Source organism: Lycium ferocissimum, chromosome 10 (genome assembly GCF_029784015.1).
Source record: "Lycium ferocissimum isolate CSIRO_LF1 chromosome 10, AGI_CSIRO_Lferr_CH_V1, whole genome shotgun sequence".
NCBI lineage: Eukaryota > Viridiplantae > Streptophyta > Magnoliopsida > Solanales > Solanaceae > Lycium > Lycium ferocissimum.
Genome location: NC_081351.1, coordinates 34,047,897 through 34,075,704, shown reverse-complemented (window position 1 = coordinate 34,075,704; position 27,808 = coordinate 34,047,897). Strand labels below are relative to the sequence as shown.

Sequence of the window (27,808 nt, the reverse complement as noted above, 5' to 3'; positions counted from 1 at the left end):
TATCTGTTAATATAGGCTGCCACCCTCATCACAGCTCGAAAGCAGGCACCTCCATATAAAGCACGTAAGCTTTACACAAGCTGGAATACTTACTATTGAAACGGAACTTCTTACATGCATTATATTAGTTTACATGAATCACGTAAACACAAAGCAAGGTCCCTATAACCATGTATCGAATCAATTACACCCTCCATTTCATTTTATGCGACCCCGTTCGATTGAGCATGACATTTAAGAAAAAAGGGAACTTTTAAAACTTGTTCTTTTAGACATGCCATAACATTTTTTGTGGCTACAAGACTTTTGAAATTTGTGTGGCTACAAAAGCTTCTCATTAAGAAAAAAAAGGGAAGTTTAATATAAGTTGTTCCCAAATTTAAAAAGGGAGCATTCGTTTTGGAACAAACTAAAAAATAGGTCACATAACCTGAAATAGAGGGAGTGTTTGTTAAAATATTCTAGCATCCTAATCACAGCTCAAAAACAGGCACTTCACTAGAATTCATGCCTCGAGCTTCACTAACATGGAATGCTTCAAAAAGAAACTTCCCACATGCAATAGTACGTATATTCATCATGTAAGAGTAAAGCAAAGACCTGATCAAATAACCATTCAAACACAGGAAAGATCAAGGATTAACTTAAGCCGCTAATTCTGAGAAAATTCTGCAAACCACGTAAATATTTTGAAGTCTCCAAAGTTGCACAGAATGATACAGATAAAAATAAAAAAGAAAGAGTGAAAAATTTCCACAAAATATCCAAAGGACATGAAGAACAGAAACAAGGAAAAAGCTGTAAGATAAACCATTTCTTCATGTTTCACTGAAGCCATACTCAAGCCTCCTCGCTAAAAGAAGGCGGGAGTTGCACACTAGCGTTAGACAATTCCCAAATAAAATTTCACATGCAGAACACACAGACATGAAAAACATGTACTTGTTTGAACAGGTTTTACTTCCACTAAAAGGCAAAAAACGTCCTGAAAGTTCTAGTAATATCACTACAACAACTTTAAGAAAACTACAACAAAGACAAAATGTAAGTCTCTAAGGTGTATCCTGCTTCCTACTGCTGAGCTTTCCCGCTGTAAAGGTAACATTACACTTTGTTTATATAAGATGGAAGTATGAATGAGAACACATCCCATTTTCTCCCAACCAAAATTATACACTAAAAGAACCTCATCTCAGCCACGGATTTCCAGAATAATTGAACGCAGCATCTCATCTCCAACAACAGATCGTAACTGTCTCGTGAAAATTTCTTTTGCAATTTTGCTTTCCTGTGAACAATTTGAATGAGAAATCAAGATCAAAACAATGGTCTTGAAACCAGATTCACCACCTGTATATAATAAATCCTTGAATACCCAGTGTTAAAAAGGGAAAATGCAAACTTACCCGATAGGAGCTATACAAACATTGCAACTGCAGCGCTTTTGGTGGCGGAAGGGAACTATTTAGCTTGGATATTAATGTACTCAAAGGAGGAGGAACATGCGGTTGAAGACCTGTATTTGCACTTGAGTGTCCCATTTCTCTCACGACATTCAAAAGTAACCGAAACAGAAAGAATAAAAGAGAGGAGCAATATTTACCTGATATATGAGGTTTATAACTGACGACACACTCAGGTAGAATATGGGTGTTCATATTGCCACACCACACCACATACCACCTTGGATTCGTCAAGTCATCAACCCCGGTATCAAAATCCACACTCGACGGTCGCAACTGCTGAGATCCTAACTCAACCTTTTCAGACTTTCCTAATATAACTCGACATAAAATGATATGCTTTTCACCATATTCATCTTCCGCAGACATCATTGCACTACACACATTAACCAATAACAAGTAACAAAAATTAATGAACACGCGCAATTAAAAGAACACCAAAAATGAACTATGGATCTACTACCAGAAATTCAATGTGTAATCTCAGCATTCAATGTGTATTCCTGAATAATATCATTTTTCAATTATTCAACCATTTCATTTTACCAAGTCCAACATTAGCAAGATTAGTCACTATTCATCTCTTTCGATGCAACAACAAGATCTTATTTATAACAAGTGGCTTTCTTGGTTGATTAATTGGTCACATTTTATTCATGAAATTGCTCGGATTGGTATTAGTCTGAATAAGGCAAGTTCAAGAGCAGTATACCTATTTTGAGGTGCGCGTACAGGCGACAAGTATATACCAACGCCATGAGTATTAGAACCGCGTTCCATGCTAGGCATTCCAAACCCACGACGCATAATGCTGTCCACATCCTTAGCCGACGCCCCATACCAAGCATATACAACATTAGGGTCCCCTCCTCTAACTCTCCTTACAATCTCCACATGCTTTTTAAAAACCTCAAACCGCGCCATTTCCATTGGACCCGTCCTAATACACTGATGAACCGCAGTGATCATAACACCAGCATACACTCCTCTCAAACCCGACACCAGAAAACCCTTTACCATCTGATAACACCTCTCATCTTCCCTCATTGGCCTTACCTTAGGCCACCTTGGTGAACTCATTTCACCAAACACAACACGCGCTTCGTTTTCCTTACTTTCCCTTTTCCTCTTTCCTAACTTCAACTCTTCTTTATTCTCAAACATTCTTAACTCAATTTCAATCTTGGGATTCTCTAAATTTTCATTAACCTTCGAAGCTCCGATTTTTTCCTTACTCTTTTTATCTACATTTTCTAAACCCTCATCACTTGAATCATCATCATCAATGAACATCTTAGGGAAAAAACACTGACCATTAACATCAATCCAAGAAATAGACCTTTCTTTCCCAGTTTTCAAGTCAATTTCTAACATCCTATAAAAATCAAAAAGACTATTAAACCCTTCCATTTCCACCTCAAACACAGGTTTACCACTAACAAAACCTGATACCATCAAATCCATTACATTCTCCTCAAAATTCTCCCATAATCCATCCTTATAAAACATAAACCTAGCCGGTTTCCCACTAATCTTAAAATTCCCATAATTCTGAACTAATAACAGCGCATGATCATGACACGTGTCGCCCATTCTAGCCGACTGAAACAGCAAGTTCCTCGGTATAGGTACCTCAATTCTCATTTTATTATTCCCATCAGTGCTGCCACGTGTCTCCATTACAGGAACCTGAATTTTCAGTTTGTTTCCATCGACAACCGGTGTAACAACATGGATATCATCGCCAACAGGTGAAACAACACCGTCATTGCCGACGCGTGTCCTGTTTACAGGAACCTGAATTCTACTGGAATTGCTAGGGGTTTTTTTGGTCATCAAATAATTCAAATTCATGGCAAAGAGATACAGAATTTCGAAAACTGTACAGAAATATGTTTGAGAAGTAACACCACGCTTTTCAACAAGTTGAGAACTTCTGGAACGTGATTGTTTTTGCCGCCTTGATATTTATAGTTGAGTGGTGAAGACGAATTAGTGAAATGACGGTTATGCCCTTTCGTTTAGGTCGGTTATGAGTGTAACGGGTTTGTTTCATGTGAAGGGTGTTTTGGGGAATTTATAAATGCGTGCGTGGGAAGTGTGACTTGCTGACGAGGATTTTGGATATTAAGGTTAGTATTTTAATTATGACTTTGGGTTTTTGGACTTTTTTGGTTTAGTTTATTGATTTGATGATTACTTCGGCCCAAAGAAAATTGTTGTGGAAAGGAACAATTCTGAAACAATTAAATGTTTTTGTTCTTTTGTTTCTTTAATGTAAATTAATATTGCTTCTATTAGTAGAGACGACTTGACTATTAGGGTGTTTTTATATTCTACTATTCTAGTACTAGTATTTTATATTTGACAACTTTTAGCATGATTCTCTATTAAAAAAATAAGTCTTTAAGGACAAGTTATGAAATTCAAAGAAGCTAGTCCTATTAAAGAAGCTTAGAAAATTGGACCTTTCATTTTTGACTGTTCGCCAATGAGTCAAAAGTTGTTACAAGTTTGTTATATTTTGGATTTCATAGATCCTTCACCTTAAGTATTCTAATTTCCTAAATTTTATGAAAAAATTGTTACTAAAAATGCTTAGTACTTAAGTTTCAATTTGTCCCTCGTATAGATCTTAACTGTATTTGAATTCAAATTTTCAGTTTTAGAAAGTTAGAGAATGAAAATTTAAAATGGAATATCAACCACAAAAATATAGCTTAAATAAGTTGAAAGAGTATATTAAAAAGAAACGTACTAACAAGATATTATGCTAATATGATCAGCTTTGTATTAATTGAATTATCTTATAATATGAGTCGTATCACCTTCTACTTATATGGGTGTTATTCTTATTGGAGGAACTTGACATAGAAAATCAAAGCGAACTTAATACATCAAATTGCACGTTTTAATATTTTGACCTCTAGTATGCATAGATTATGCTTGCAATAACATGAAAATGTTTTTTTATGATTAGGATGTGACTTATGAGTGATTAGGACATGATCAATAACAAAGAAGTAAAAGTTATGCATTTCAAATCCGTTTCATGATAAAATTTAAAAGTTTCAAACGAATATAAGATTGATCACATTGTGAAAATTTTGTTGTATCATATTGTTTATGTTAAGCAAAGGTGTAAACCTTTCATTTTCTGAAATATATTTGGTCTTACGCTTCTAGATGATGTATTCGCATTAAATTTAAAAAAAAAAAAAAGTTATTTTAAAAAGGACATGAGATGATAAATAGTGATAACGAAAACACTTGTTAAGAAAAATTTGAATGAAATCTTGCATCTCAATAACTGTTAAACTAGTAAAGGGATTAATTAAAGAATTTGCTATTTTAATTCTAAAATTTGAGATTTAGAATTGAGATAAATTTCGATTTGAGATGGACAATAATTGTATGATTAATTGGGACTGTGAATCTTAATGAGTGAGTTATCCTAATTGATGCATTTTCTTTTTGAGATTGTCTAATAATTGATAATTATTGGATCAAGCGGAGTTCAATTTACTTCGTTGAAGTTAACTGAATAGTGAATTATCTCTTGATCAATTTTGATAAACAATACAATTTTAAATTAATCGTGAATGCTTTAAGAATCTTAAAATTTAAACATGCAAAGAGGGTGTGATTAAAAGTTTGCTTTATTTAAAACGTGTGCTTGTAAATCTAAATTGTTGTTTTCTAGTAATCACTACTTGAGATATGAATTGAATGTTTTTATCTAAGCTTTGTTGAGTATGATATGATGAAAATGTTTTAAACTATGGTTATATGATTTTTTATTTTTTTTTACGAATATGAGAATTTTCTACTTGTGAGAAGTGGGGAAAATTGAAACAAACGAGGTATGTTAAAGAAAAAAAAAAGAAAAAAAATATTGCCTAATTGTAAAAGCAGTTTGATGAGTATTCCTAATTAATAGGGGTGTGCCAAACTGTGGCAAGCACATACATACGCGATATTTATAGCTAACATGTCTACTGTCAAACCAATGTGCCTATATATACTATATGAAATGTGATATTTGTAGCTAACATAGGTGTGATGGGTCGTTTTAAATAACCATGGTGCGAATGTCCTTAACCGAAGAAATAATGTCAGTCGAATATATCACAACAGGATTGACAATGATAACATGAGATATAACGTAGTAGCAAAACTGATCAAGAGAGTAAATGTGTGAAAGGAACTGTCAAATAATAAAACAGTAAGAGGTGTAAGTACGAAATATGAATTATTGTATACATATAATACTACTAAATATCTTAGGGTTACTAAGTTAAGCAATTTGTTTTGTTATAGAATTAGCTAGTATGTACATAGAGGCTTTGTATGTACTTATGGTGAGATCGCATTTTTACTGTTAAAGTCAAGAAGTTAAACTGATTATTACGTTATGTGTGTTTTGTTCACACTACATAACTAATTTATTCGTGTCTTTTGTTGTGTTTTACGCTTTCTTAATGGTAATTTAATAGTCTAAACTAACTTGTTAAAGGAGCGTGAAAATATGATTGTATGATAAACAAGGAGTAAGTTAAGAAAGATTGTAATTGATATTGAAGATTGGGATTTGAATAAAGAACAAGAGAAGAACCGTAAGAGTTCGTGGACACAAATTGTGTTCGGGAACACAGTCCACGAACTTGAAGAGAAAACAGTTGAGAGTTTGTGGACACAAACTTGAAGAAGAGAAAAAGTTTCTAGAAAATGAGTTGCTTCTTTTACCCATAATTTTTTTTGTATGCACGAACTCCTCCATGACACCAACAACTGCAGCACAAGTTCAAGGTCACGAAGTACCTAGAAGCCCAGATTATGAAGCACAAGTTCATGGACATGAACTATGCTCGTGGCCACAAAATGCGCAATGGGAACATTTTTGTTCTGAAATTTAACGTATTATAAATAAAAGGTTAGGTTTTACTCATTTATTCTTGCTTTTATTCAGATGTGGAAGGCTCTTTTTGCTATGTTGAGAAGAGACAAGTGGAAGATAATAGAGTTCACAATTTATTTTCATTATTTAAAATAATTATGTTTGTTTCCTCTTTAATTTTTTGTTCTTTTTCTCTGATTACGAATAGCTAAACTCAGATTTTAGGGTTGCAAACCAACCCTAGTGTGTGATACCTAATCATTAATTAAATTAAATACTTGATTATGATTGGGATGATAGTTATTTGGCCAGCTACCTTCTTAATTTGTAAATTTGTGGTGGTAAAAATAGATTCAGAGAGTGGAACTAAGGTTGAGTTGATTAGCTAACAAGAAATTAGGCAAGTATAAGAGATTGGTATTATTTAATTAATAACGGGTTTGAGCTAGAGATCAATTACCCAACTTAGGTCAATTATCAATTGCCCTAATTTCAACTATTTCATCTAATGTGATTTTGAGTTAGACCACTCAATATTGAGAAACATTGAGCGCGTTTTAGATATTGATGGCCATAACTAGACAATCCCCTGTCAAACCCAATTTAATTTACACAATCAGAATTACACCTAGGTGAGGAAGCACTCCTAGACCTCAACATAAATTAGTCACCGTAGTCAATTACCTGATTGTTGCCGTCAATTTTTCATCAAAAATACAAAATATCTTTCAATTCGGGTAATAGTTAAGTTAGGCGACCAATTAAACATATTTGCAAAAAACACCCAAAATTCTCAATGGAATTCAACCCCAATTTTGTCAGGTTCTATATGTGACCACGATCGTTTGCACTACTGTTAAGATGTGATTTGAACGTTATCACGTAATAAAGGTAAATGATAAACCCATCTCTTAATTTCGTCAACGACTTAATTTAGAGGTGACACAAATTAAATTGGCATGAATAGGAGAGTACTAATTCATACGAAAGTATTTACATCAACAAATGAGTTAAAATAGTAAATAGTATTTCAAACATTATAATCCACAAAACAAAATTTAAAGTAGGAAGCTACAATCTAAATCATACACTTAATAAGGGTAAAAATTTATCCGCATTGGATGTTTACATCATACTAATGAATGCATGTCATATGTACGAATATATGATAACATTGCTTAATTTAGTAAATGTATATATTTACTACATTAAAAAACTTAACTACAGTAAATTACACTAGTTTGATGTAAATACTGAATAAGTTTTTACCATCAATAAGCGATGCATTTCTTTTTCTAATACGTATTTATTTTTAAACTAACATTTTAATATGTATTTATTGTATCATTCAGCATATTATGCAAGATTCAAACACCTAAAAATATTATTTAGTAAGTTGCTTATATTCATAATTGTTATAGAAGGTAACAGAATAAAAGACACTTAATTTGATTCTCTGAACACGATTATAAAAACATGATGAAAGAAGGCAATAGAAGAAGGATAATTGTGATATTCTTTACATAAATAAATCTGTCACCAAAATTATCTATACTATCAAATATATATTGTAAGGTTTCAGATACACCCCATCATCTTCGGACCCCGTTTGTGGAACCACATTGTTGTTGTTATATGACAAATTGTAATACATAATTAGTTTCGTTCGACTATGTTTATGTTAAATACCCCGACCAAATAATACTATATGTTTTATAAAGTTTAATTAATGTCAAAACTAAATCAACAAAAGTTCACATCGTTTTACTATGGAAAGACTGATTGATTCGATCTAATGGTAAAAGCCACAAATGAAATATCACTTTTTTTTTGCGATTTTTCTACCTAAACTATCAAATGTTGATGTTTTTAATTGAATAGAAATTTGAAATTATATTTTCATAGAGCACAACTCTCTTTTATATTTTAAAATGGTGGTGACCCGATTATATAATTAATTGAAAAACGACAATAAAACAATAAAAGAAAAGAAAGAAGAATATTATACGCTATTTATCAAACACTTCGAAATTAATTAATCTACCGTATGGACGAAATTTTATGGGCAAAGTGCGCCTTTTGTTTTGATAAATATACTTTTGAATTTTGAATTGAATAGAAACGCAATTATATTTTCGCACTATGTGTTTAGATATAAAACAAATCAATAAAAATAATAATATATCAGGTGTGTGTTTGATAATAATCATCTCTTTACTTATTTTTCTTCGTCGACACCTCATTATCTATTTTTTTCTTTGTATAATAAAATGCAAAAAGAGCACAAGAAGATATAAATGCACACGAATAAATGTATACAAAGTACTTACTGCAAAAAGTGAAACCCCAGTTCTTCTGATACTATATATAGAACACATCACTCTCTCCCTGACCTTCGCCGGAAACCTAGGTTTATCACAACCCTATCTCTAACGAGGTAAAAAATGCTGAATCTCTCTATTCTTTTTTACTTTTTCGTTTACTTTTACCCTTTTTTTTTTTCTCGAATTTCATACTTTTAGTTTAACTGAATGGCCATGGTAAATGACGAATAAATTTGAAGACTTGTAGTAAAAGCTTCAGTTTTGTGCAGATTGTAACTAGCAAATGTATAGGTATGGATTTCCAGGATACTGATGATTAATATAGATGCTTTATAACTATATATACCATTAAATAGCTTCTAACAAGTTCGTCTTTTGAAGCTTCAGCTGAAATTTTCTTGATTTCATGTACTTTCAGTTTAACTGATTGGCTAAGCTAAATGTCGATAAATAGGGGGCCTGCTAAAATTGAAGACTTGTATTAAAGCTTCAAATTTTGTGCAGATTGTAACTAGCAAATTGAATTCCATGATATTGATTAATATAGATGCTTTATAATTATAGACTATGAAATAACTTTTAACAAGTTTTTTTTAGCAAGAAAATTTAAAAACTTTATCAAAAATGACTTTAACAAGTTTGTCTTTTTAAGCTTTAGATGAAATTGTTTTCTTGGTTTTGGGTGTTTGCAAGCCTGATGTTTAGCTTTCTATTACATAAAGAGTAGTACATATGAAATGCGTCGGTTCTTTGTTAATGTAATTAAAAAAAGAAGCAGATGAAGGTATTGACTAATCGTCCCAATATGAACAATAGCTTAGGTTTTTAAGGGTATAGGTGAGACAACAACAGCAACGACAACATACCTAGTATAATCCCAACAGGTGGGGTCTGGGGAGAGTAGAGTGTCGGCAGACCTTATCCCTACCTTGTGAAGGGTAGAGAAGGTATAAAAATATACTGCTTATGTTGGTGGAGACTGGAGAGTAGTTTGAGTGCCAAATGCTCAGACTGAACTATGTGATATTGCTCGCCCCTAGGGTTCGCACTTGGCAAATTCATTTTCCTTGATTCAGGTATTGCTCTATGATAGACGCGTCTCACTGATCATATAATAGAATAGCGTGTACAATGGTCGGAAATCACTATCAATGTGGCTCTATGGAGTTTGATTGGTTATATTTGCATTCATGGGTTCAGGCCTTATTGGTATGGTCTGCGTACACTCTGCCCTCCCCAAACCCCACTTGTGGGATTACACTGGGTATGTTTTTGTTGTTGTAGGCCTTATCGGCATGGGTATAGTTGGGAATGTTCCCAATTACCTTACCATTTCCAAAAAAAGAATAAAAAAAAAAAATCCAAACCTTGCTTATACATCCTTTACAGTCTTATGCTCTCCTGAAATTAGTGTCTGTTACAAAAAAAAGTTGCAGATATGTCAACGAAGTTAACACCTGCCAAGCGACCACATGATCGGAGTCCTGCAGAAACAAATGGCCGATGGAAGTGGCAGAGATCATCATCTTTTAGTTCCCAGAGATTACCTGCGGAAGTTCGTATGTTATGCCCTGCTTCAAAAATAGATTTGCTTATCGGAAAGGATAGTAGCACCATTTCTCAGATACGAGAGGAAAGTGGTGCAGAGGTTCGAGTTGAGGATAGTGTTGTTGGTTGTGATGAGAGGGTGATAGTTATTGTAGGTTCAGGAAAAGAAGATGAAGTGGTAACCGAACAGCCCCAGGCTGACGTTGAGGGGAGTGAAACTAAGGAAAAAGACAGTTGCAATGATGAAAATGGTGATAAGGGTGAGAATAAGGTGTCTCTTCTGGCAGAAAATTCCAAAACTGAGAAGGAAAATGAATCTATTCAGAAAGCTCTATTCGTGATATTTGATAGGATGGTTGAAGGAGGAGTAGGAATGGATGGAGGAGATGAAGAAGGTAATGATTCTTCTTCATTGATTATAAGATTGCTTATACACTCCAGTCAAGTAGGCTGTATGCAAGGAAAAGGTGGTAGTGTGATAAAACAGATGTCTTCCGAAAGTGGGGCACAGATACGGATTCTTCCCAGGGACAAGCGACCTTCATGTGCATCTTCATCTGATGACTTAGTTCAGGTATATGCGTTGATATTTATTCATTTATTCTGCACAAGTTTTAGTCAAATGATTCTCTCAGCTTAGTCATTAACTGTCATCAATGTGATCATTTACTTTGGTGTCGGAGAATGGCCCTCTATCTATATAATTCAGTTTGAGAAAGTTGCGTGTACTCTTCATACTTGTTGAGTTCACGGTGAATACTGCTTCATCACCATCTCATTTCCTGCCTCACGTTTCACAGAGTTGATCATTGTGAATATTGTCTGCTGCTTTATGCAGTACTCTGTTAGTCAAATCTTGTGATATTATTAACCACAACCCTGGAGACATTCCTAATTGTTATGTTGCAGATTTCTGGGGAGCGTGATGCAGTTAAAAAAGCTCTTGAAATCATTGCTCGACAATTACTTGAGGGTTCCTCCAGGGATCAGGATTTTCTCTCTGCTGATGCTGGTGGTCCATCTACTCAGTCTCCTGGGCGTCCTCTGTCTAACCGGGAATTGCGGCCACCGTCAGCACGTCCTTACCACGGGCAGGGGCTACCTTCCTCTGTTGGATTTCGTGATGGGGAAGTTGGTATACCTGGCCGAATGAACCCTATTCCCGATGCCTTGACTTTCAGATTGCTTTGCCCGGACGAAAAAGTTGGAGGTATAATTGGAAAGGGAGGAAGTATAATCAAAGCACTTCAGCATGAGACTGGGTGTCAAATCAAAGTTCTGGAAGGTGCAGGGGATGCTGAAGATCGAGTTATAGTCATCTCTGGTCCAGCGGTACGGTTTGAATCTCTGATCTATTTGCTTTATTTGTCCTGGATTACCCTTAGTCCACAGCTCGGGTTTTTTTTTTTTTGGGGGGGGGGGGGAGGGGGGAGGTCGTTCTTTTTGATAAAGTTGATATTCTTTCTTCTTTCCTCTTCTAAATCATGTTTCTTTGTTGTTATATAACCTAACAATTGTAAGAATAAAAGGCTAAGGTTGTTCTATTTATGCAGCACCCAGATGATAGAATATCTTTGCCGCAAGATGCTGTCCTTCGCATCCAATCCCGAATTTTTAGGGCTGCACCTGAGAACCAGGACAATGTTATGGTTGCAAAACTTTTGGTGTTCTCCAATCAAATTGGGTGTCTCTTGGGTAAAGGTGGTGGTATAATAGCTGAAATGAGGAAGTCAACTGGAGCCTATATTCGTATTGTGGGCAAGGATCAAACCCCAAAGTGTGCGGCGGAAAATGAAGAAGTAGTTCAGGTGTTTTTTGCTTTTTATGATTTGATTGATGTTACTAAGAAAAATATAAAAATATCGGCAGTTTTTCTTCTGCATATTTAGAGGGTTTGTTGCTAGCTTGATATTTATTAATTATTTTTTCTCTTTTTTTTTTGGTTTAGTGTGATGTCTATGGTTGTTTGGTTTAGGACAGGCCTAATTCCTAGTTCTCGACTTGCTTTTTGCTCTTCTTTTTGGTTGCTCAGATAAATGGAGACGCTGAAAAAGTTCATGAAGCCCTTCTGCAGATTACCAGCAGATTGCAGAACCATTACTTTCGTGATGCATTTCCTTCAAACCCTGGTTTTCTGGACCAAGTACATCCATTCCCTTCACACATGGGAGGGAGAGAATTTTCACCTCCAGGCATGTTCCCCAACATTCGTCCACCATTTCACAAGTTTGACGCTCTACCTCCACATGGTGGTTTCCATCCACATGATGACCGTCCTCCCTTTATGCAAAATTTCCACAGGCCAGGCATTCCACCTCATATTTCTGATAGAATGCCATCTTCAGCACCATGGGGTCCTCAGGTAGCTTTTGGTTGCAGTTAGTTCTACCATTCTAGTTTCTTTTGACTTTTAAAAATGGGAGTCGGTTGATATTTATGTATAGGCTGCTCCATCTAATGTAATTGTAATCATGTGCTTGTTGCTTTCATAATGTAATTTGAGTGAGCGTCAGAATTGTCCTCGAGCACGTCTTCTTTCTGCTGGAATAAAATGTTCTGATCCAAAAAAAAAAAAAAAGGGACAAGCATCAGAGAAATATTATTTTACTGAACTGGATTGCAGGGGCTGGGTGAAGGTGGGGGACAGCATGGCTTCCCAGACTATGCAGGAGGTCCGCGAAGTATCGGCGGCTTTGGAGGGTCTGTACTTTCTGGATCATGACCAGACTCTTTCGTTCATCTTCCTTTCTTTTTCTTCTCGATGTTATAGAGTTCATTTGTAATCTGCTATTTCTATCATACACTGATGATATATGTATGTCTCTGTTACACATGAATTTCATCATAATAGAGGAAGTCATCCCGCTGTGATCACAAGCACTACTGTGGAAGTAGTTGTACCTCGATCTGTGGTTCCTGCAATCTATGGAGAAGGTGGGGGATGTCTTCGACAAATATGTGAGGTATGATCTATGTGATTGTCCCTAATTAGCATTATACTTTTTTTTTTTGGGTGGATATATATATATATATATATTGGGGAAGGTAAAAAGGGTAAAAAAAATACCCCTTATTTTCATTTAGAAGCTAAATTTATCCTCCGTTACAAGTTAGGGCTATTTATACACTGCCGTTACGAAAGTAAACAAAAATACCCTATTTTTAATGGTTGTCCACCATGGCAAACTGAAAGAAACTTTTGGTTCAAATTATGTACGTGTCATTTTCTCATTGTATGTATACAAACTATACATAACTAATTATATTCTTAAAAGTCCTTTTTTCATTGCAGATTTTTATTCTTTTTCCTTTTCTCTTTCTTGGTGTTCCTCTTCACGTCTGCCAGCTTTCTTCTACACTCCTTTCTTTTCTTTCTTATAAAGAAATTTGTGGGTAGGCTTGAAACTAAAACGGAATGAAGGAAAAGAATGAAGTAGGTTAAAATTTTTTGGGTAGTCGGAAAGCTTGTGTTCGGCGGCGCCATTTTTTCCGGCCCGATTTAAACTATAGCATAAACACCCCTGTCGTCCTTGGTAGTTTTCGAGTGATTTTGCATCTTTTTGTTGTTGTTCCAGTGTTTATCATTTCGAGCACCATTTTTTCCTACGGGGTTTAAAATGTATTAACACTTCAATCTTCATCGAGAACTTAACTTTGCCGCAGTTGCCGATATAATATAAGCCCCAAAATTTAATTTCAAGAATCTCCAAACTCTTCCTCAGCTAGTATTTTTGTTGTTTTCTCCGATGGTTTGTTGATTATGGCAGGGGAATAAAATGGGGTTTTTCTGGTGGGATAGAGGGGTCGATTCTAGTGTTTATTAAAGATTGTAGTTATTGAGAGATCTTAAGTTGATTAGGGATTTTAAGTTGTAGACCCCACTTGTGGGATTACGCTGGGTATGTTGTTGTAGGGATTAATGTATGAAGTAATTATGAATGAAATGGAAAAACTTTGAATACTAAAAATCAAAAGAAAAAATAAGATTTTTTTAAAGATTCATTGGATTTCCCTTTCTAGATAATAAGATCTGGTGGTGAGGTGGCATTCCACATGGTGTCTACCTCACCCTAATATCAGGCCATGTGGGATTTTAAAAAGCTTGTGTGGACAACATTTAAAAATAGGGGCATTTTTGTTTACTTTCGTAATGGCAGGGGTATAGATAGCCCTAACTTGTAACAGAGGACAAACTTAGCTATTAAATGAAAGTAGAGGGATATTTTTGACCTCCCCCCCCCCCCCCCCCCCCCTCTTCCTATTGTCTTTTATTTCTGACTAGTCTTTACATAAGGCCATGCACAATAAAAAAGATATATGATCTCCCTCTTCATGTATGTAAAATGTATGTGTTTGACAGAATATTATTTCGCTCTCTCTCTACTTATTTCTACCTTCTTGGTTACTCTACGTTTTCTTTGTTCTTTATATTTTACTGTTCCGGATGTCCTGTTGTCTTTCTCTAAATATTCTGCTCCCATGTTTTTCAATATCAGAAAAAATGCGAGGCTTATTCAAAAGTTCTTTTTACCATTTTCTGTCTTTTGAAAAAAGTATATCAATATACTAGCCTGGTTTGTTCAAAACATTGTTTGGTTATACATTGGACTGTTTTTTTGATTAGTTTCAAGTGAAAAATCTATTCCGCTCACACAACTTCAACTTCAAAAACTCTTGTTCCAATTTTCAACCAAATCTATGTCCAAACGGCTACTTATTGTTATTATGCCAATTGCCTAGTACAGATTTGTTTGCGTTGTATGAAAGTATATCATTTTTGACTCTTTGTTTGCGTTGTATGAAAATATATCATTTTTGACTAAATTTTCTAGATCTCTGATGCGAAAGTGACCATAAATGATCCTAAGCCTGGAGCAACAGAGACCGTGATCATTATATCTGGGACGCCTGAGCAGACGAACGCTGCTCAGAGTCTTATCCAAGCCTTCGTAATGGTCGAAACTGAAGCTGCTTGATTAGGGGCAGTGAGGTAAATATCTCAATATTGTCAACTTTAAACTGAATGACCTTTGTTTTTACGAGCTGTCTGAATGGAGAGCAGTTAGTTGAACTCCATTTTTCATATTTTTGTCAATGTGAATTCGAAGAACACTGTTAGCTTATTCCAGAAGACTTATTGTCACGGTATTCTGAGCAGTGCTGAAGCTGGAGTTTGTGTTGACGGCAACTGGAAGATATGGTTTAGCAGTTCGCAAAGCAGCAAACTCTTGACATGGAAAAACGGAAAGAATGCATGTTAGAGTATCATTAGTAGTGAGGTTGGCTTAACAGACTGATTCTGTGGTGGTGAAGTTTTCACAGAACGTATACTTGAGATGATCATAATTCTAGGAAGGAGAAGGGATTGGTTTTTCCGGAACATATTTGTTTGCAGACATTTACAAATTTCCCTGTCTTTTTGTCCTACAAATATGATGGAACCATTCCTTGTCTCAATTTGATATCTAGGGGATTATTCCTTCAGAGAGTGTAGCTTGAAGTCTTCATTTTTGGTTTTTATCTCTATGCATTAAAGGGAACTGAAAGCAGTCTAATGAGAATCAATAGATAATAGGATTTTTTTTTAGAAACCTCTCTTTAGCTTTTGCTTCGTAATATTTACCCCTTGTGGTTTGCATTATTAAGCTTATCTCCCTTACTTTGATTTGCTTTTCACCTCTAACCTCAACTCATCCGTTGATTCTTCAACATGTTGGTTCCGACCTCCACTTAGTTTCACCTGAGCTGCATCCTAGTCATGTATAGATCACCCAGGTTCAGGTCCATAAGCAGTGAAATTTGTCCTATGAAGACCTGCTTTCGCTTCCCTTAATCCATAACGGTTCTATTAACTTATCATTAATATACCATTTCAATTTGACTAATTTACGCTTACTAGTTTGATCGCCATATGACTGATGCTCTACTTCCGGATATTGCGTTCTGGCCAGATATTTAGTATTTTGGAGGTTTGGGATTAGTTCCAGTGAAGAGAGCTCTAGTATTGTGCAATACCACACTAGATACTTGCTACGTGTACACTGAAATATAAAAGGCTTGGGATTAGCTCCAGTGAAGAGACCTCTAGTATTGTCATTTTGTTAGACGAGAAAACCTCTTAGGGGACATCGTCACAAGTTTGTGAAATTAAATGATTGATTTCAAATATATTTAGCAAATCACTTGCCGGTTCCTGAATTAGTTACATGGGAGACAAGCGTGGTATAAACTATGTGTATGCATAAACTTGAGAAAGAGTGTTAAGATTGGAAGATAAATCACTTAAGATGATTAGGAAACTAGTGAATTTATCCGCGCTTCGCGTGGTCATAAAAGAAACCAATACTTTACTAAATAAAATATAGACAAAATAGGTATTTATATTACATCTATATCTATATTATTTGTATAAATTGACTGACAAATATATAAATCACTTTCAATAATTCATAGTCCAAGCAATATTATATATTAGAAGATTTTCATAAAAGTGTACAGATGGCCCGACTTTTATAAATGGACTATATTTATAAAGTTGATATGTATTTGTCAATTAATTATCTTCTTGATTTCTTAAAATGTTGAAGTTTGAAGGTCAGATACGAACCATTGCGTCTATTCTAATTCTTTGGTGAGGTTTTGAATAGGCTTCTTATTTTTGTAATAGGATATTTAAGTAAATGAAGGGTGTTTTTGTAATTTAACTTTTAAGTTCAGGAGTTCATGCTTTTAATATAATGTAGATGTGCGTATCTATGTCAGGGTTTTTAACACTTTTCGTGAGTTTCTCAATCCTTACATAAAAAATGTAAAATAAGAGAGAAAAAATACACCCACTTGGCCGTTTCTATCTAAATACTCACACGTACAGTTGATTCCATAGAGGAAACAATTTGGTAGCAGACTTTCAGCTAAGTCATAAGTTACTATTCTGAACCAAAAGAAATTATATAGTTACAACAATCAGAAATTCATATAAAAATAAAAATAAAGAGGAATCATAGAGAGATCATACGAAAAAATAAATAAATAAGGAAATAATACAATACACACATCATTCTTACGCTCTTAATCATTAAAAATAGAAGGAAAAACAAAATCAATGCATAATTTTTCGAGCTCTTATCGAATCCACTATCACAAGCCGATCACCATTTAAGAGTCTTCTTCTTCTTCTTCTTCAAGCCAAACTAAAGCATGAATATACTACTGTAGTGAATATAACAATATTACTACTTCAAATATGAAATGAAAGGATAACGCTGGGGAGTAATCATTTCTTTTTGCAATAAAGTCTTATAATGCCTCTATTTATGGTACTACAATATGGAATACCAAATAACGCCATGAACATGACTATTAATTATTTAGATGTTATTGTAATAATAAGTTGTGGGAGTAATGAAAACAAAGAATATGAATGAATGGTTAATTGACGTATTGCATAGAAATAAAATTTAGAAAAAGTAGGGAATAAAGAAGATAAATAGGATCTTTGGCTAAAGAGATGTGCCACGCCATTGTTCTTTTACTTAACTTTTTTTTCTCCCTTTGATGCATTTTAATTTGTATTTTGTTTCTAAATGTGAATTATTGGCATTTATTTTTCATATGACCAATATTTTCTCATTTCTTTTGAATAAAATTCTAAGAAATTTAAAATGGAAAGAAATAAAAAGAAAAAAATGAAAAAGATAACCAAATATGACTTAAAACTCACATACACGCTCACTTTGAAGACAGATAATTGCCTCCGGCGACTTGTTAAACACAATCCACATCTTTTTTCTCAATTTCGCCAAACTTTTCAAAAGGACGTACATAAGTCGCTATATTTGCATTCACTAACCATTTTTGCTCCCAAATGCATTGATCGGTAGTAAGTGAGAAACAATGCCCAAATCTTTGCATCACTAACCCACCGAACATGAGAAAATAAGTAACAACTTTACTTATTTTTCAGAAATACATTTTCCAGAAAAACATTTTTCATTATATCGAACATAACTTCAGTGAAAATTTGCACCTGACTTTTTCTCCATTACTTATCTTTTGTGCTCTCCCGGAGATGCACCATCTTTTGCGCTCTCACGGAGATGCACCACTATATATACTAAAAAGGAACAAAGAACCTAAAGATCACATAATGCAGGCACATGCAATAATTGCAAAATTTATTGGTGTCTTTGTAGAATTTTAACGTTACCAAATATTCATAGGTATTGAATTATAACTTTAATACAATATTACTTTTCATTAACTCTTGCTTTCTAATATTATAGTTAAAGTCTGCTAGTGGGAGAGAGGAGAAGATGAAAAAATTATTATATGCATTAACTATCACGTTGAAATCTGAGGATTAAAGGAGTTTTATTCTCCTCAAATCCCACATTAAAGAAAATGATATAATGGTTAATTGACATAATTAAGAGAGTTAAAGGAGCAACTCTTTAGCTATTTAAAATACCAAATAAATGGGAAACAAATGAAAGAAAAGGCAAAAAAATGAGAAAAAAGATAAATAGGAATGGAGGTCACAGAGAGGTGCCACATCACCTTGTTTATGCCTTACTTTATATTATATATAGATTATTTAAAGTGATCATATCCGGTAATTAGGAAACTATCAGATTCTTCTTTCATTTTTAGGACATGTATCGTTTACTATATTAAACACCCATTATATTGATGGAAAATCAATCAAGATTTCTCACAATTCTTTCTTCCTCTCTCTTTTTCTTACTTTGATAAAATAAAACAGCAACAAGAAGTAGATCTTAATTTGGTGATGGTTCAGCAACCAAGAGATAGAACAAACTCATCACTCCAGTATGCCTTCGAAAACTACTATAATTTGTTAGTAAAGTTACAGTCTCCCCTTTCATTATCTTAATCGAGCCAGGTTTAGGATAACATGTAGACATCCCCACGACGTACCCAGCTTCATTTCCTGGTCCCTTTCCTTTGCCATAGATCGGGTGAGATGAGCATATGACGCGTCCATCCTAGCCCAAGAAAAAATCATAATTAAAATAATAAACACCACACTGTTTGCTAAAAGGTAGAGAAAAATCACAGGGAGAAAATGTAATAAGTAGCTCATAGTACCTCTCCATGTAGGGTTGAACCAGCCCCTCCAGTATGTTGATGAGCAACTCCATAGATGACATCTCCACCAGTAGGAAATGGTACACTTACTTTTTTTGTATCAGTACAACCAAAATTTGCACCATTAGCAGAACATGTATCAGTACAACCAAAATTTGCACCATTAGCATAACATGACTTCACTGAATATTCAATCTGAAATCAGGAAATTGCCTGAATTGTTAGCCAGACAAAACCAGGTAGCATAGAGCTAAAATTGAATTGATCAATGAATGAAAAAATATCATCCGTCTGCGTGATTGTCCTGAGTACAAGATGATGTGCATAGTACATGACAATAGATGATTATTGAATGAGTCAGAGCGACAAAGAGCTGAATCTCAGTGGATCGTGGCAGCAAGACCATTCTGCCACTTAAAATTGATCTTTAAGGAAGTTAAATAAAGAAAATAACACAACATAGGAAACTGATCACACCTGGCACTGATGTTTTGCCTTTGCTGTTGGATTTTCCGGCTTTTTCCATGTATCCGTGACATCAAGTATATAAATTTTAACAGGCACAATGGAGGCATCCCACTCAACATACTTCACCGTATACTTCAGGTAAAGGCCTTTCTTCGATCCTTTGAACCCGTGTTTCACCCTGCATCTTGTTTTATCGTAACAACATCTCAGGCCACCGATATAATCTGGCTCTATAGCTTGACCATCCTCATCCTTTGTGACATTATAAAGATCACACTTGCACTCGTTGCATCCCAATCTATCTTCAACTCCTCGTGTATCAATGGCATGTAAATTGAGCACCCATCTCTCTTCGTATCCTTCAGGTACATCCTTTGGATTACCAATTTCTATTCCATAAGGGTCCGGAACATATGTGGCTGTTTTTCGGGTCTCAGATCCGAGCCCAAAATGCTGATTAAGAACCCCGTCGCATATCCCTGAGTTGCCCCCAACGATTATATCCGAGGTGTTCAATTCGTTGCTTTTTTGTTGGTAATATCTTACAACAACCCAATGGTGAAGATATGTTTCATATAATGGTACAGGGTGCCCTGCCTTATCAACTACTTCAGCATGAAAATCTTTTATAGCAACATGTCCTTTAGGGAAATCAATGTTGTAGTAATATTTGTTAGCAACTGATCCAGGTTTCAGCACAAATTTTGGTGATCGAAAGACAACAGTTTTCACTTTTCTTGGTTCAGTTTGTGAATTTGCATCAATTGCTACTAGCAATAAGAGTACTGCTAGTGCAAGCAAATAGCAATTTGAATAGCCTGACATCCGGTAAACATAGATCAGCAATTTGGAAAAAGATTAAAGTTAAATTACATAGTGTAATTTAGCCAATTTATAGCAGATCATCCATTTTTTTTTATATCAGGTTAACAAGTCAAGCTTGATTAGTGAGAAAATTGTGCATAAAACTTGAACTCTTAAAGATATAGCACACTGTTTTAACCTGATATAACTGATTAAATTATTCAATGATTACACTGAATCGGCTGATAAACTAAACTGATGAAACGTCTTGACTAGCAAAGTAGAAAGAAAAAAATTACAGTCTGAAAAAAGGAAAGAATATCAAGCAATTAGGGAGAGTAACCTATGGAAATAACTAGGTTAGTATGATATACCTATATTGGGGTTTGGCCTAGTATTCAGGGGTTCATATACAAAAATATTGTTGGGAGGGTTTGACGGACACAGTTATGCAAGTTAGTTATTTAAACAATCATTCAAGTTACGGGTAACACAATAAAGTTATTTTTAAATTTTTGATAACGATAAAATCATCCAACTTAATACAACGTTTCCAAATTTATGTTGGAAAATCAACTCTCTAATGCCGGACAAATGATGTGGCATGTCATGTTACACAAATAAACTTTTGGATTTCTAGTCATCCAACTTCAGAAATTTTACATAATCTTCATTTGTTTCTTAAATAAACTCAGTTCTAGTTAATGATATTTATTTGATTAATATTTTTTTAACCAGATAATATTTCTATTTTTCACCAGGTAAAAATTTCTATCATTTACCCAACAAAGCTTAACAGAATTTATACGATAAATAAAATTTTCGCCGAATAAAAGGTACACTATTTTGAGGAACAGATGGGTGAAAAAGCTTGATGTAATCAAAAGAAGTCTTTTATTCAATGTTATTGACTTGTCCCCAAGTTTATTTAAGAAACGAAAGAAGACTTTGAAAAAATTATAAGTTGGGTAATCATTTGAGAAATTCGAAAGTTTAGTGGGTGATGTGGTTGCCACGTTATGTTTCAGGGATGAAATTTTTTGATTTTTTGAGAAAATTAAATTAAATTGGATGAGCTTTTATTAATACAAAAAATTCGAACATGACTTTAATGTGTTATTTCCGCAATAACTTAGATGACTATTAATCAACTTCAGGATAGCATATAGGACTCAATGCGCACAAACTGTCCACGCACCACCGTTGTCAAAAAGAAAAATCTAAATTTGGGAATATCATACTACTATTTCTTCATTTATAGGACTAATGACAAGATTTAGAGCTAATATTGGCATACAAATTAAGAATCTTAGCACGTAAATAAATTGGAATAAGAAACCCACGAGGAGAAGCGTTACCTGATGTGGCTTATGGGGGAAATATTCACTCTTTTTCCACTGTGACAGAGTAGTAACTCAGAATGAGAAAAATCAATAACTGGGTTTATATATATATAGGAGAAACAATTTGACCATCACAATTGCTTTTTTGACAATAACAAGGTTAGTAATCTGGTTCTGAATCGGGTCTACTAAATTATTTATGGACAAGTTCATACTCTCAAGATTGGTTGCTACTTAAATTTATTTGGGTCAAAGTTCGATACAGTTGGTCAGAGTTTTGACTTATTGTATTGATCATATACTTGCTTTCACACTGTCTATAGAAGATTTCCAATAAACGATACTCCATCCGGTTCACAAAGAATGTCTACTTAACCTTTATTTCGTGGTTTAAAAAGAGCATTGTAACAAATAAACTGGCAAATTACGTTTGGGACCCTGGTTAAAGAATGGAGCACGTGCACTTCGTGAGGATGCCTATATATTGAAGAGGATATATTGTTTTAGGGTTATCTTTATGAAGTTGTTTCTTAGTTGCTTAGATTAATTCTGGAACCTTCCTCCCTTCTTCCCTTTTATGTTTTTCTTCCCTTGAAAGATTTGATTATCAGCTTGAAGTACTTGTAATAGTTTGGAGATGAATGATTATATTAATGTATGCGATTACAGTTCTCCCTATCAGTACAATTCTCCTTCACTACAAGCGTACACTTACCAAATCAATAAAGAATTAATCTTATTTTTTCAGATTTGTCCTTATTAAGTGTTAAGTGACCAAATCTCAATACTTATTTAATTAGGAGTAATTTAGTCAAACTACTTATTTTTGTCTAGTAATTAAAATTTTCTTAAGGGGTGTGCAAATGAGTAAGGCCTCATTTGTTTCCATTAAGATTAAGATGTCTCAATCTGAATACACATCTGCATATTAAGATGTCCATTAAGATCTAGATATCTGGATCTGAATGCAAATCTGAATATTAAGATGTGGTCTCTAGATCTGAACACTGAATCATTAAGACTGTTTGTTTTCAATATCTGAATGCGCATGTGAAATTACACTATATCAATAAAATATTACAGTATAAAATCTCATTTCAGCATAAAAAGTTATATTTTTTGATAGAAAACAATATTTTGAATATTTATATTTGATAAAAAAAATTCTATCTGAAATGCAAACTAAATTTTATATACCAATATAAAAACTACTGTAACAAGGTAACATGAATCTTTTTTTTAAGAATTCAACATAACTGAATCTTTTAATAAATAAAATCATGCAGCTAAACAAAATATTGTTCACTTACAATTTTAAAAAAGTAGTAGATAATTTTTCATAGTTACGAAGAACTAAGCTGGCAAAATTTCAAGAATTCTTACCAAGTTGAGAAAAACACAGAACCCTTCTCTACTTAAGATGAAAAACGAACTTCAACACAGTTTCAGCAGTTAATTCAACTCTGCAAAACTTCAAAATTAAGCACAAAACTCATAAAATTTCCAGCAAATTTTCAAAACTTTGCAGTTCAAAGATACTTCTTTTCTTAAAAAGATCAAAACTTTCTCCAAACTTGCTATAAAACAATCCTGCTCTGCTTTAATAGTAAAGACCTAATTAAAAAGAGTAAAATCACATAGTGTAACATGAGAGTGTCCTGTTACCTGAGGTTTGGAAGAAGAAGAAGAAAGAAAGAGGAAAAGAAGAGAGAGAGAGAGAGAGAGAGAGAGAGAGAGAAAGAGAGATAGAATCAGATTTGCATATATTTTCCAAAAAACACTGAATCCGAGTACATGGATATAATAAAAGTAGTAGCTACTAAAGTAAGACACGTGTCCTCTAATGTTGAGGGACCGATTGTAAATACTCTATAGATAACTTATAGGGCCTAAAAGATAATAACTAAACTTCACTTAAATGAAAATGGGACTGATTTGGAATTATATAAACTACTAAATAAGTAGTCACAAAGACATTTGTGACATTCCATCCTTCTTAAAAATGAGCCTTGCTCTTAACAGCATCATCAGTACTTATTTAATCATCCTTAAAATCTGGAAATTGAGACTTTATAAATTGGTAATCCTCCCAGGTTGCCTCTTCTGGTAACAAGTTCATCCATTGCACCAAGATTTGAGTAGTTGCTTTGTTCCCTCTCTTGATCATCCTTCTGTCTAGGATAACAGCTGGTTCCACCAAAGGTTGTCCATCAACTGAGCAGATAGAAGGGTCAATAGATGGTGTGATGTGAGCACCCACTTTCCTTTTGAGTTGAAACATATGAAAAACTGGATGGATTTTAACAGTTGAGGGCAGTTCCAGCTTGTAGGCAACTGATTTCCGTATGATCTATGGCCCATAAAATTTAGAAGCTAACTTCAAACTCTTTCTAATGGCTACTGATGTTTGCCTGTATGGTTGTAACTTCAGAAACACCCAATCACCCTCTTTGTATTCTCTTTCAGTCCTCCTCTTGTCAGCATTGACTTTCATCCTGTTCTGAGCCTTAACAAGATTATCTTTCAATACCTTTGCCATGATTTGTCTGTCCTTCATCACCTGATCAATAGCCTCTACTTTTGATTGTGCTATCAATTCAAATGAAAGTTGTGGGGGATCATAACCATAGGCTACCTTGAATGGTGTCATGTTTAGTGAAGTATAATGGTTACTGTTGTACCAAAACTCAGCCAAGGCTAACCATTTGTTCCATTCCTTAGGTTTATGACCAGTCATGCACCTCAAATAATTCTCTAAACACTTATTCAGTCTTTCAGTCTGCCCATCTGTTTGTGGGTAATAAGCAGAGCTAAACAACAACTGCACCTGTAAATTCTTGAATAATTCTTTCCAGAAATTGCTAAAGAAGATCTTGTCCCTATCTGAAACTATACTTTTAGGCAACCCATGAAGTTTATACACAATATCTATGAAGGTCTAGCCCTTTGAGATGCAGTAAAGGGATGTGAGAGAGCAATGAAGTGTGCATACTTACTATACTTGTCTACCACCACTAAAATTGTATCTTGTCCTTGTGATTTGGGAAGAGCTTCAATAAAGTCCATAGATATGTGCTCCCATTGCTTCTCTGGTATAGGTAGGGGTTGAAGTAAACCAGGATATGCAATTTGTTCATTTTTATTTCTTTGACAAGTATCACACTCTTGGACAATGGTTCTGATAGTCTCAATCATGGAGGGCCAATAAAAAACTGCTTTCACTCTTTGATATGTGGCCCAAATCCCTGAATGTCCCTCTAACCCTGAATTGTAGATGCTTGACACCAACTTTGATCTGAGCGACCCATGGTTTCCAACCCAAAATTTTCCTTTAAACCTCAGTATTCCTTGTTGCCAGGACACATCACCATTGTTAGCACCATCACCTAAGCTAGTTACAGCTTGCAGAATGTCCTGGTCATCCTCATAGCTGGCAATGATCTCCTCCATCCACTTAGGTTGTACTTGTGTTGAGATCACCAAGCACTGTGGTTTCTCAGTGCTATTTGTTGATATTTCCACCTTTCTAGAAAATAAGAGGGCTGGTGGGAAGGTGAATCCCCTTCCCACATGGTAAGTCAATGGAGTAGTGAACAAGGGTTGAGAAATAGGGGTTTTGTTAGTACCTGATTGTTGTCCATATTCGTAGGTTGATGGAATCGTCGGAGTTCCATCAGATGTTGCACCCATGGTTGTTTTATTTGTATTAGTCGCCGGGGAGGGAGGTGTTGAATTTGCTGTCAATGGTTGAGTTAAACTTTTCAAAATCAGTTCGAGGTTTTTGTTTGTCTCACGAGCTTCGTCTAGCTGGGATTGGAACTAATTCTGATTACTCTCAATCGACTCAAATCGTCTTCCGGTGTCCTCTGCCAACATTGTTAGCTGCGCTTGAACAACTCGTACATCGTCACGCAAAGCTTGAAGTTCCGGTGACGTCATCACCGGCGGCGGCGGCGGTGGCTGCTCTGATACCATTTGTAACAGGAGAGTGTCCTGTTACCTGAGGTTTGGAAGAAGAAGAAGAAAGAAAGAGGAAAAGAAGAGAGAGAGAAAGAGAGATAGAATCAGATTTGCATATATTTTCCAAAAAACACTGAATCCGAGTACATGGATATAATAAAAGTAGCAGCTACTAAAGTAAGACACGTGTCCTCCTCCTAACAGATTGAGGGACCTGATTGTAAATACTCTATAGATAACTTATAGGGCCTAAAAGATAATAACTAAACTTCACTTAAATGAAAATGGGACTGATTTAGAATTATATAAACTACTAAATAAGTAGTCACAAAAGACATTTGTGACACATAGAAAGGGACCTGCTTGCTGTGATTGCTACGTTAATCTTTTCTTATGGGTTTGACTTTCTCAACCTAAACTATGGAATGGTATAATACTATATTATCCAAAAAACATCAATACTAGCAGTAGGTTGATAAACATCAATTCACCCAAACATATTGTGAATGTAAAAAATAGTAAGTATACAAAATATTTGTAAAGATTATGAAAGTTTATCAGTTCAAGAGGAAATTTTTTTGCTGAGAAAAGAAGAAGAGGCGTGAAAGATTTTTTTGCCGACAAGAGAAGACAGAGGCCTAAAAGGTGAATAACCGTATTAATTTAATGAGTTTGAATGGAATAAGACTCTTTTATAGATCTGATTTATTTAGATCTATTCAGATCCATTAAGAGGCTTTATAAGGAAATAAAAAAAATATCCTTAATGGGCCGAATCTGAATAATTAAAATTCAGACCTTAAAAATAAATGCACTTAATGGGCTGAATCTGAATGATTAAGATTCAGACCTTCATTAAGTGCAAACAAATGAGGCCTAAGTGGACATTCTTTTTGAACCAGAAGGAGTAATTATTTATAAAATTCTGTTCTTACAAACCCGAAAGCCACTGAAAATTCGCTACCGGCATGGTAGCCGCACAAATATTCAAGCACTTGAATTTAGTGGGCGTTTGGCCATAAGAATTATTCACTTTATTCCGGAATTTTTTTTCACTTTTTTCACTTTTCAGCATTTGGCCATAAGAATTCTGAAATTGTATTCCGGAATTCCAAAAACAAAAAAAAAAACTTGTTTTTCAAAAAAATTCACTTTTTTCACTTTTTTACAACTACAATTCAAGAAAAACTACAATTTCAAAAACTATGGCCAAACACAACTCCAACTCCAACTCCAAAATTCTAAAAAAAGTGATTTTTTTTTTTTTTGGGTATCTATGGACAAACAGGCCCTTAGTCTATATTGATTATTCCAAGTAACTCTTCGAATTCTCCATGTATAGTTATTGCTACGAAGAGACTTTTTACTTTTTGCAATAGGAATTGGAAGATGAAACACTTCCAAGATATACATTGCATTAAGTGTTGGCTATTAACGAAAGCTCCACCCTGATGTCTTTTTATTTACCTCATTCCTTTACTATTGTATTATTTATTGAAAGATAGGCTCACTTTTTGGTACAAAAATACAGTAAAAATAGGAGTTAAGTAAAGTGTAGAATGATCGTTCAATTTTTAATAGGCATTCTTATGATTTAACTTTGCACTTGAAAGATTTTCATTTTTAAAATAAGTATGATTATTATAAAATTTAATAATAGTAAACTAGAGAGAACAAAAGTTTACTTCAGTCTTTTAAAACTAATTTGATTCGTTTTCATGATTGACAATTTGACACCATCACATAGCAATGTAACGAGGTTGGTAAAATTTCTTTACTCTTAATTAGTGATCTAAGTTCGAACATTAATTGCCCAATAAGTTCTGCTTAAACCCAAAAAAACGTCATTAACACCTCTTTTTTTCCCACAAAAATTGCAAAAGAAGCAATAAT

At 34.4% G+C, this 27,808-nt stretch overlaps 3 protein-coding genes across 4 annotated transcripts; 1 reads left to right on the top strand and 2 right to left on the bottom strand.

Annotated features, from left to right (window-relative positions):
- Positions 1-799: 799 nt before the first annotated feature.
- On the bottom strand, positions 800-3,394 carry LOC132033542 (inactive poly [ADP-ribose] polymerase RCD1-like). The gene is made up of 4 exons (XM_059423544.1): positions 2,176-3,394; positions 1,604-1,839; positions 1,407-1,516; positions 800-1,288 (listed from the first exon to the last, which is right to left on the bottom strand). Exons 1-4 carry the CDS (start codon positions 3,315-3,317, stop codon positions 1,193-1,195), a joined length of 1,584 nt encoding a protein of 527 aa, XP_059279527.1. The 5' UTR covers positions 3,318-3,394; the 3' UTR covers positions 800-1,192.
- Positions 3,395-8,651: 5,257 nt separating this feature from the next.
- On the top strand, positions 8,652-15,823 carry LOC132033541 (KH domain-containing protein HEN4-like). 2 transcript variants are annotated; one of them, XM_059423542.1, is made up of 9 exons: positions 8,652-8,797; positions 10,115-10,806; positions 11,142-11,564; positions 11,786-12,040; positions 12,265-12,594; positions 12,856-12,932; positions 13,084-13,195; positions 15,065-15,222; positions 15,391-15,823. In XM_059423542.1, exons 2-8 carry the CDS (start codon positions 10,123-10,125, stop codon positions 15,206-15,208), a joined length of 2,025 nt encoding a protein of 674 aa, XP_059279525.1. In that variant the 5' UTR covers positions 8,652-8,797; positions 10,115-10,122; the 3' UTR covers positions 15,209-15,222; positions 15,391-15,823. The 2 variants fall into 2 exon arrangements, with proteins under 2 accessions (XP_059279525.1, XP_059279526.1); XM_059423543.1 differs by having other exon boundaries at positions 8,661-8,797; positions 10,121-10,806.
- Positions 15,824-18,892: 3,069 nt separating this feature from the next.
- On the bottom strand, positions 18,893-20,688 carry LOC132033540 (uncharacterized). Its single transcript, XM_059423540.1, has 3 exons — positions 19,818-20,688; positions 19,341-19,535; positions 18,893-19,237 (listed from the first exon to the last, which is right to left on the bottom strand). Exons 1-3 carry the CDS (start codon positions 20,631-20,633, stop codon positions 19,010-19,012), a joined length of 1,239 nt encoding a protein of 412 aa, XP_059279523.1. The 5' UTR covers positions 20,634-20,688; the 3' UTR covers positions 18,893-19,009.
- Between the last annotated feature and the right edge of the window lie 7,120 nt (positions 20,689-27,808).

What these genes read in the sequence shown, in the direction of transcription:
- LOC132033540 (XM_059423540.1), bottom strand. Translation starts at nt 20,633, where the DNA reads ATGTCAGGCTATTCAAATTGCTATTTGCTTGCACTAGCAGTACTCTTA. An exon ending in AGGCAAAACATCAGTGCCAG is followed by an intron (nt 19,536 to 19,817) that starts GTGTGATCAGTT and finishes TCCTGATTTCAG; the next exon opens with ATTGAATATTCAGTGAAGTC. An exon ending in GTTCAACCCTACATGGAGAG is followed by an intron (nt 19,238 to 19,340) that starts GTACTATGAGCT and finishes TTCTTGGGCTAG; the next exon opens with GATGGACGCGTCATATGCTC.
- LOC132033541 (XM_059423542.1), top strand. Translation starts at nt 10,123, where the DNA reads ATGTCAACGAAGTTAACACCTGCCAAGCGACCACATGATCGGAGTCCT. An exon ending in AAAATGAAGAAGTAGTTCAG is followed by an intron (nt 12,041 to 12,264) that starts GTGTTTTTTGCT and finishes TTGGTTGCTCAG; the next exon opens with ATAAATGGAGACGCTGAAAA. An exon ending in GTCTTCGACAAATATGTGAG is followed by an intron (nt 13,196 to 15,064) that starts GTATGATCTATG and finishes TAAATTTTCTAG; the next exon opens with ATCTCTGATGCGAAAGTGAC.
- LOC132033542 (XM_059423544.1), bottom strand. Translation starts at nt 3,317, where the DNA reads ATGAATTTGAATTATTTGATGACCAAAAAAACCCCTAGCAATTCCAGT. An exon ending in GTACGCGCACCTCAAAATAG is followed by an intron (nt 1,840 to 2,175) that starts GTATACTGCTCT and finishes TAATGTGTGTAG; the next exon opens with TGCAATGATGTCTGCGGAAG. An exon ending in GTTTGTATAGCTCCTATCGG is followed by an intron (nt 1,289 to 1,406) that starts GTAAGTTTGCAT and finishes AATTGTTCACAG; the next exon opens with GAAAGCAAAATTGCAAAAGA.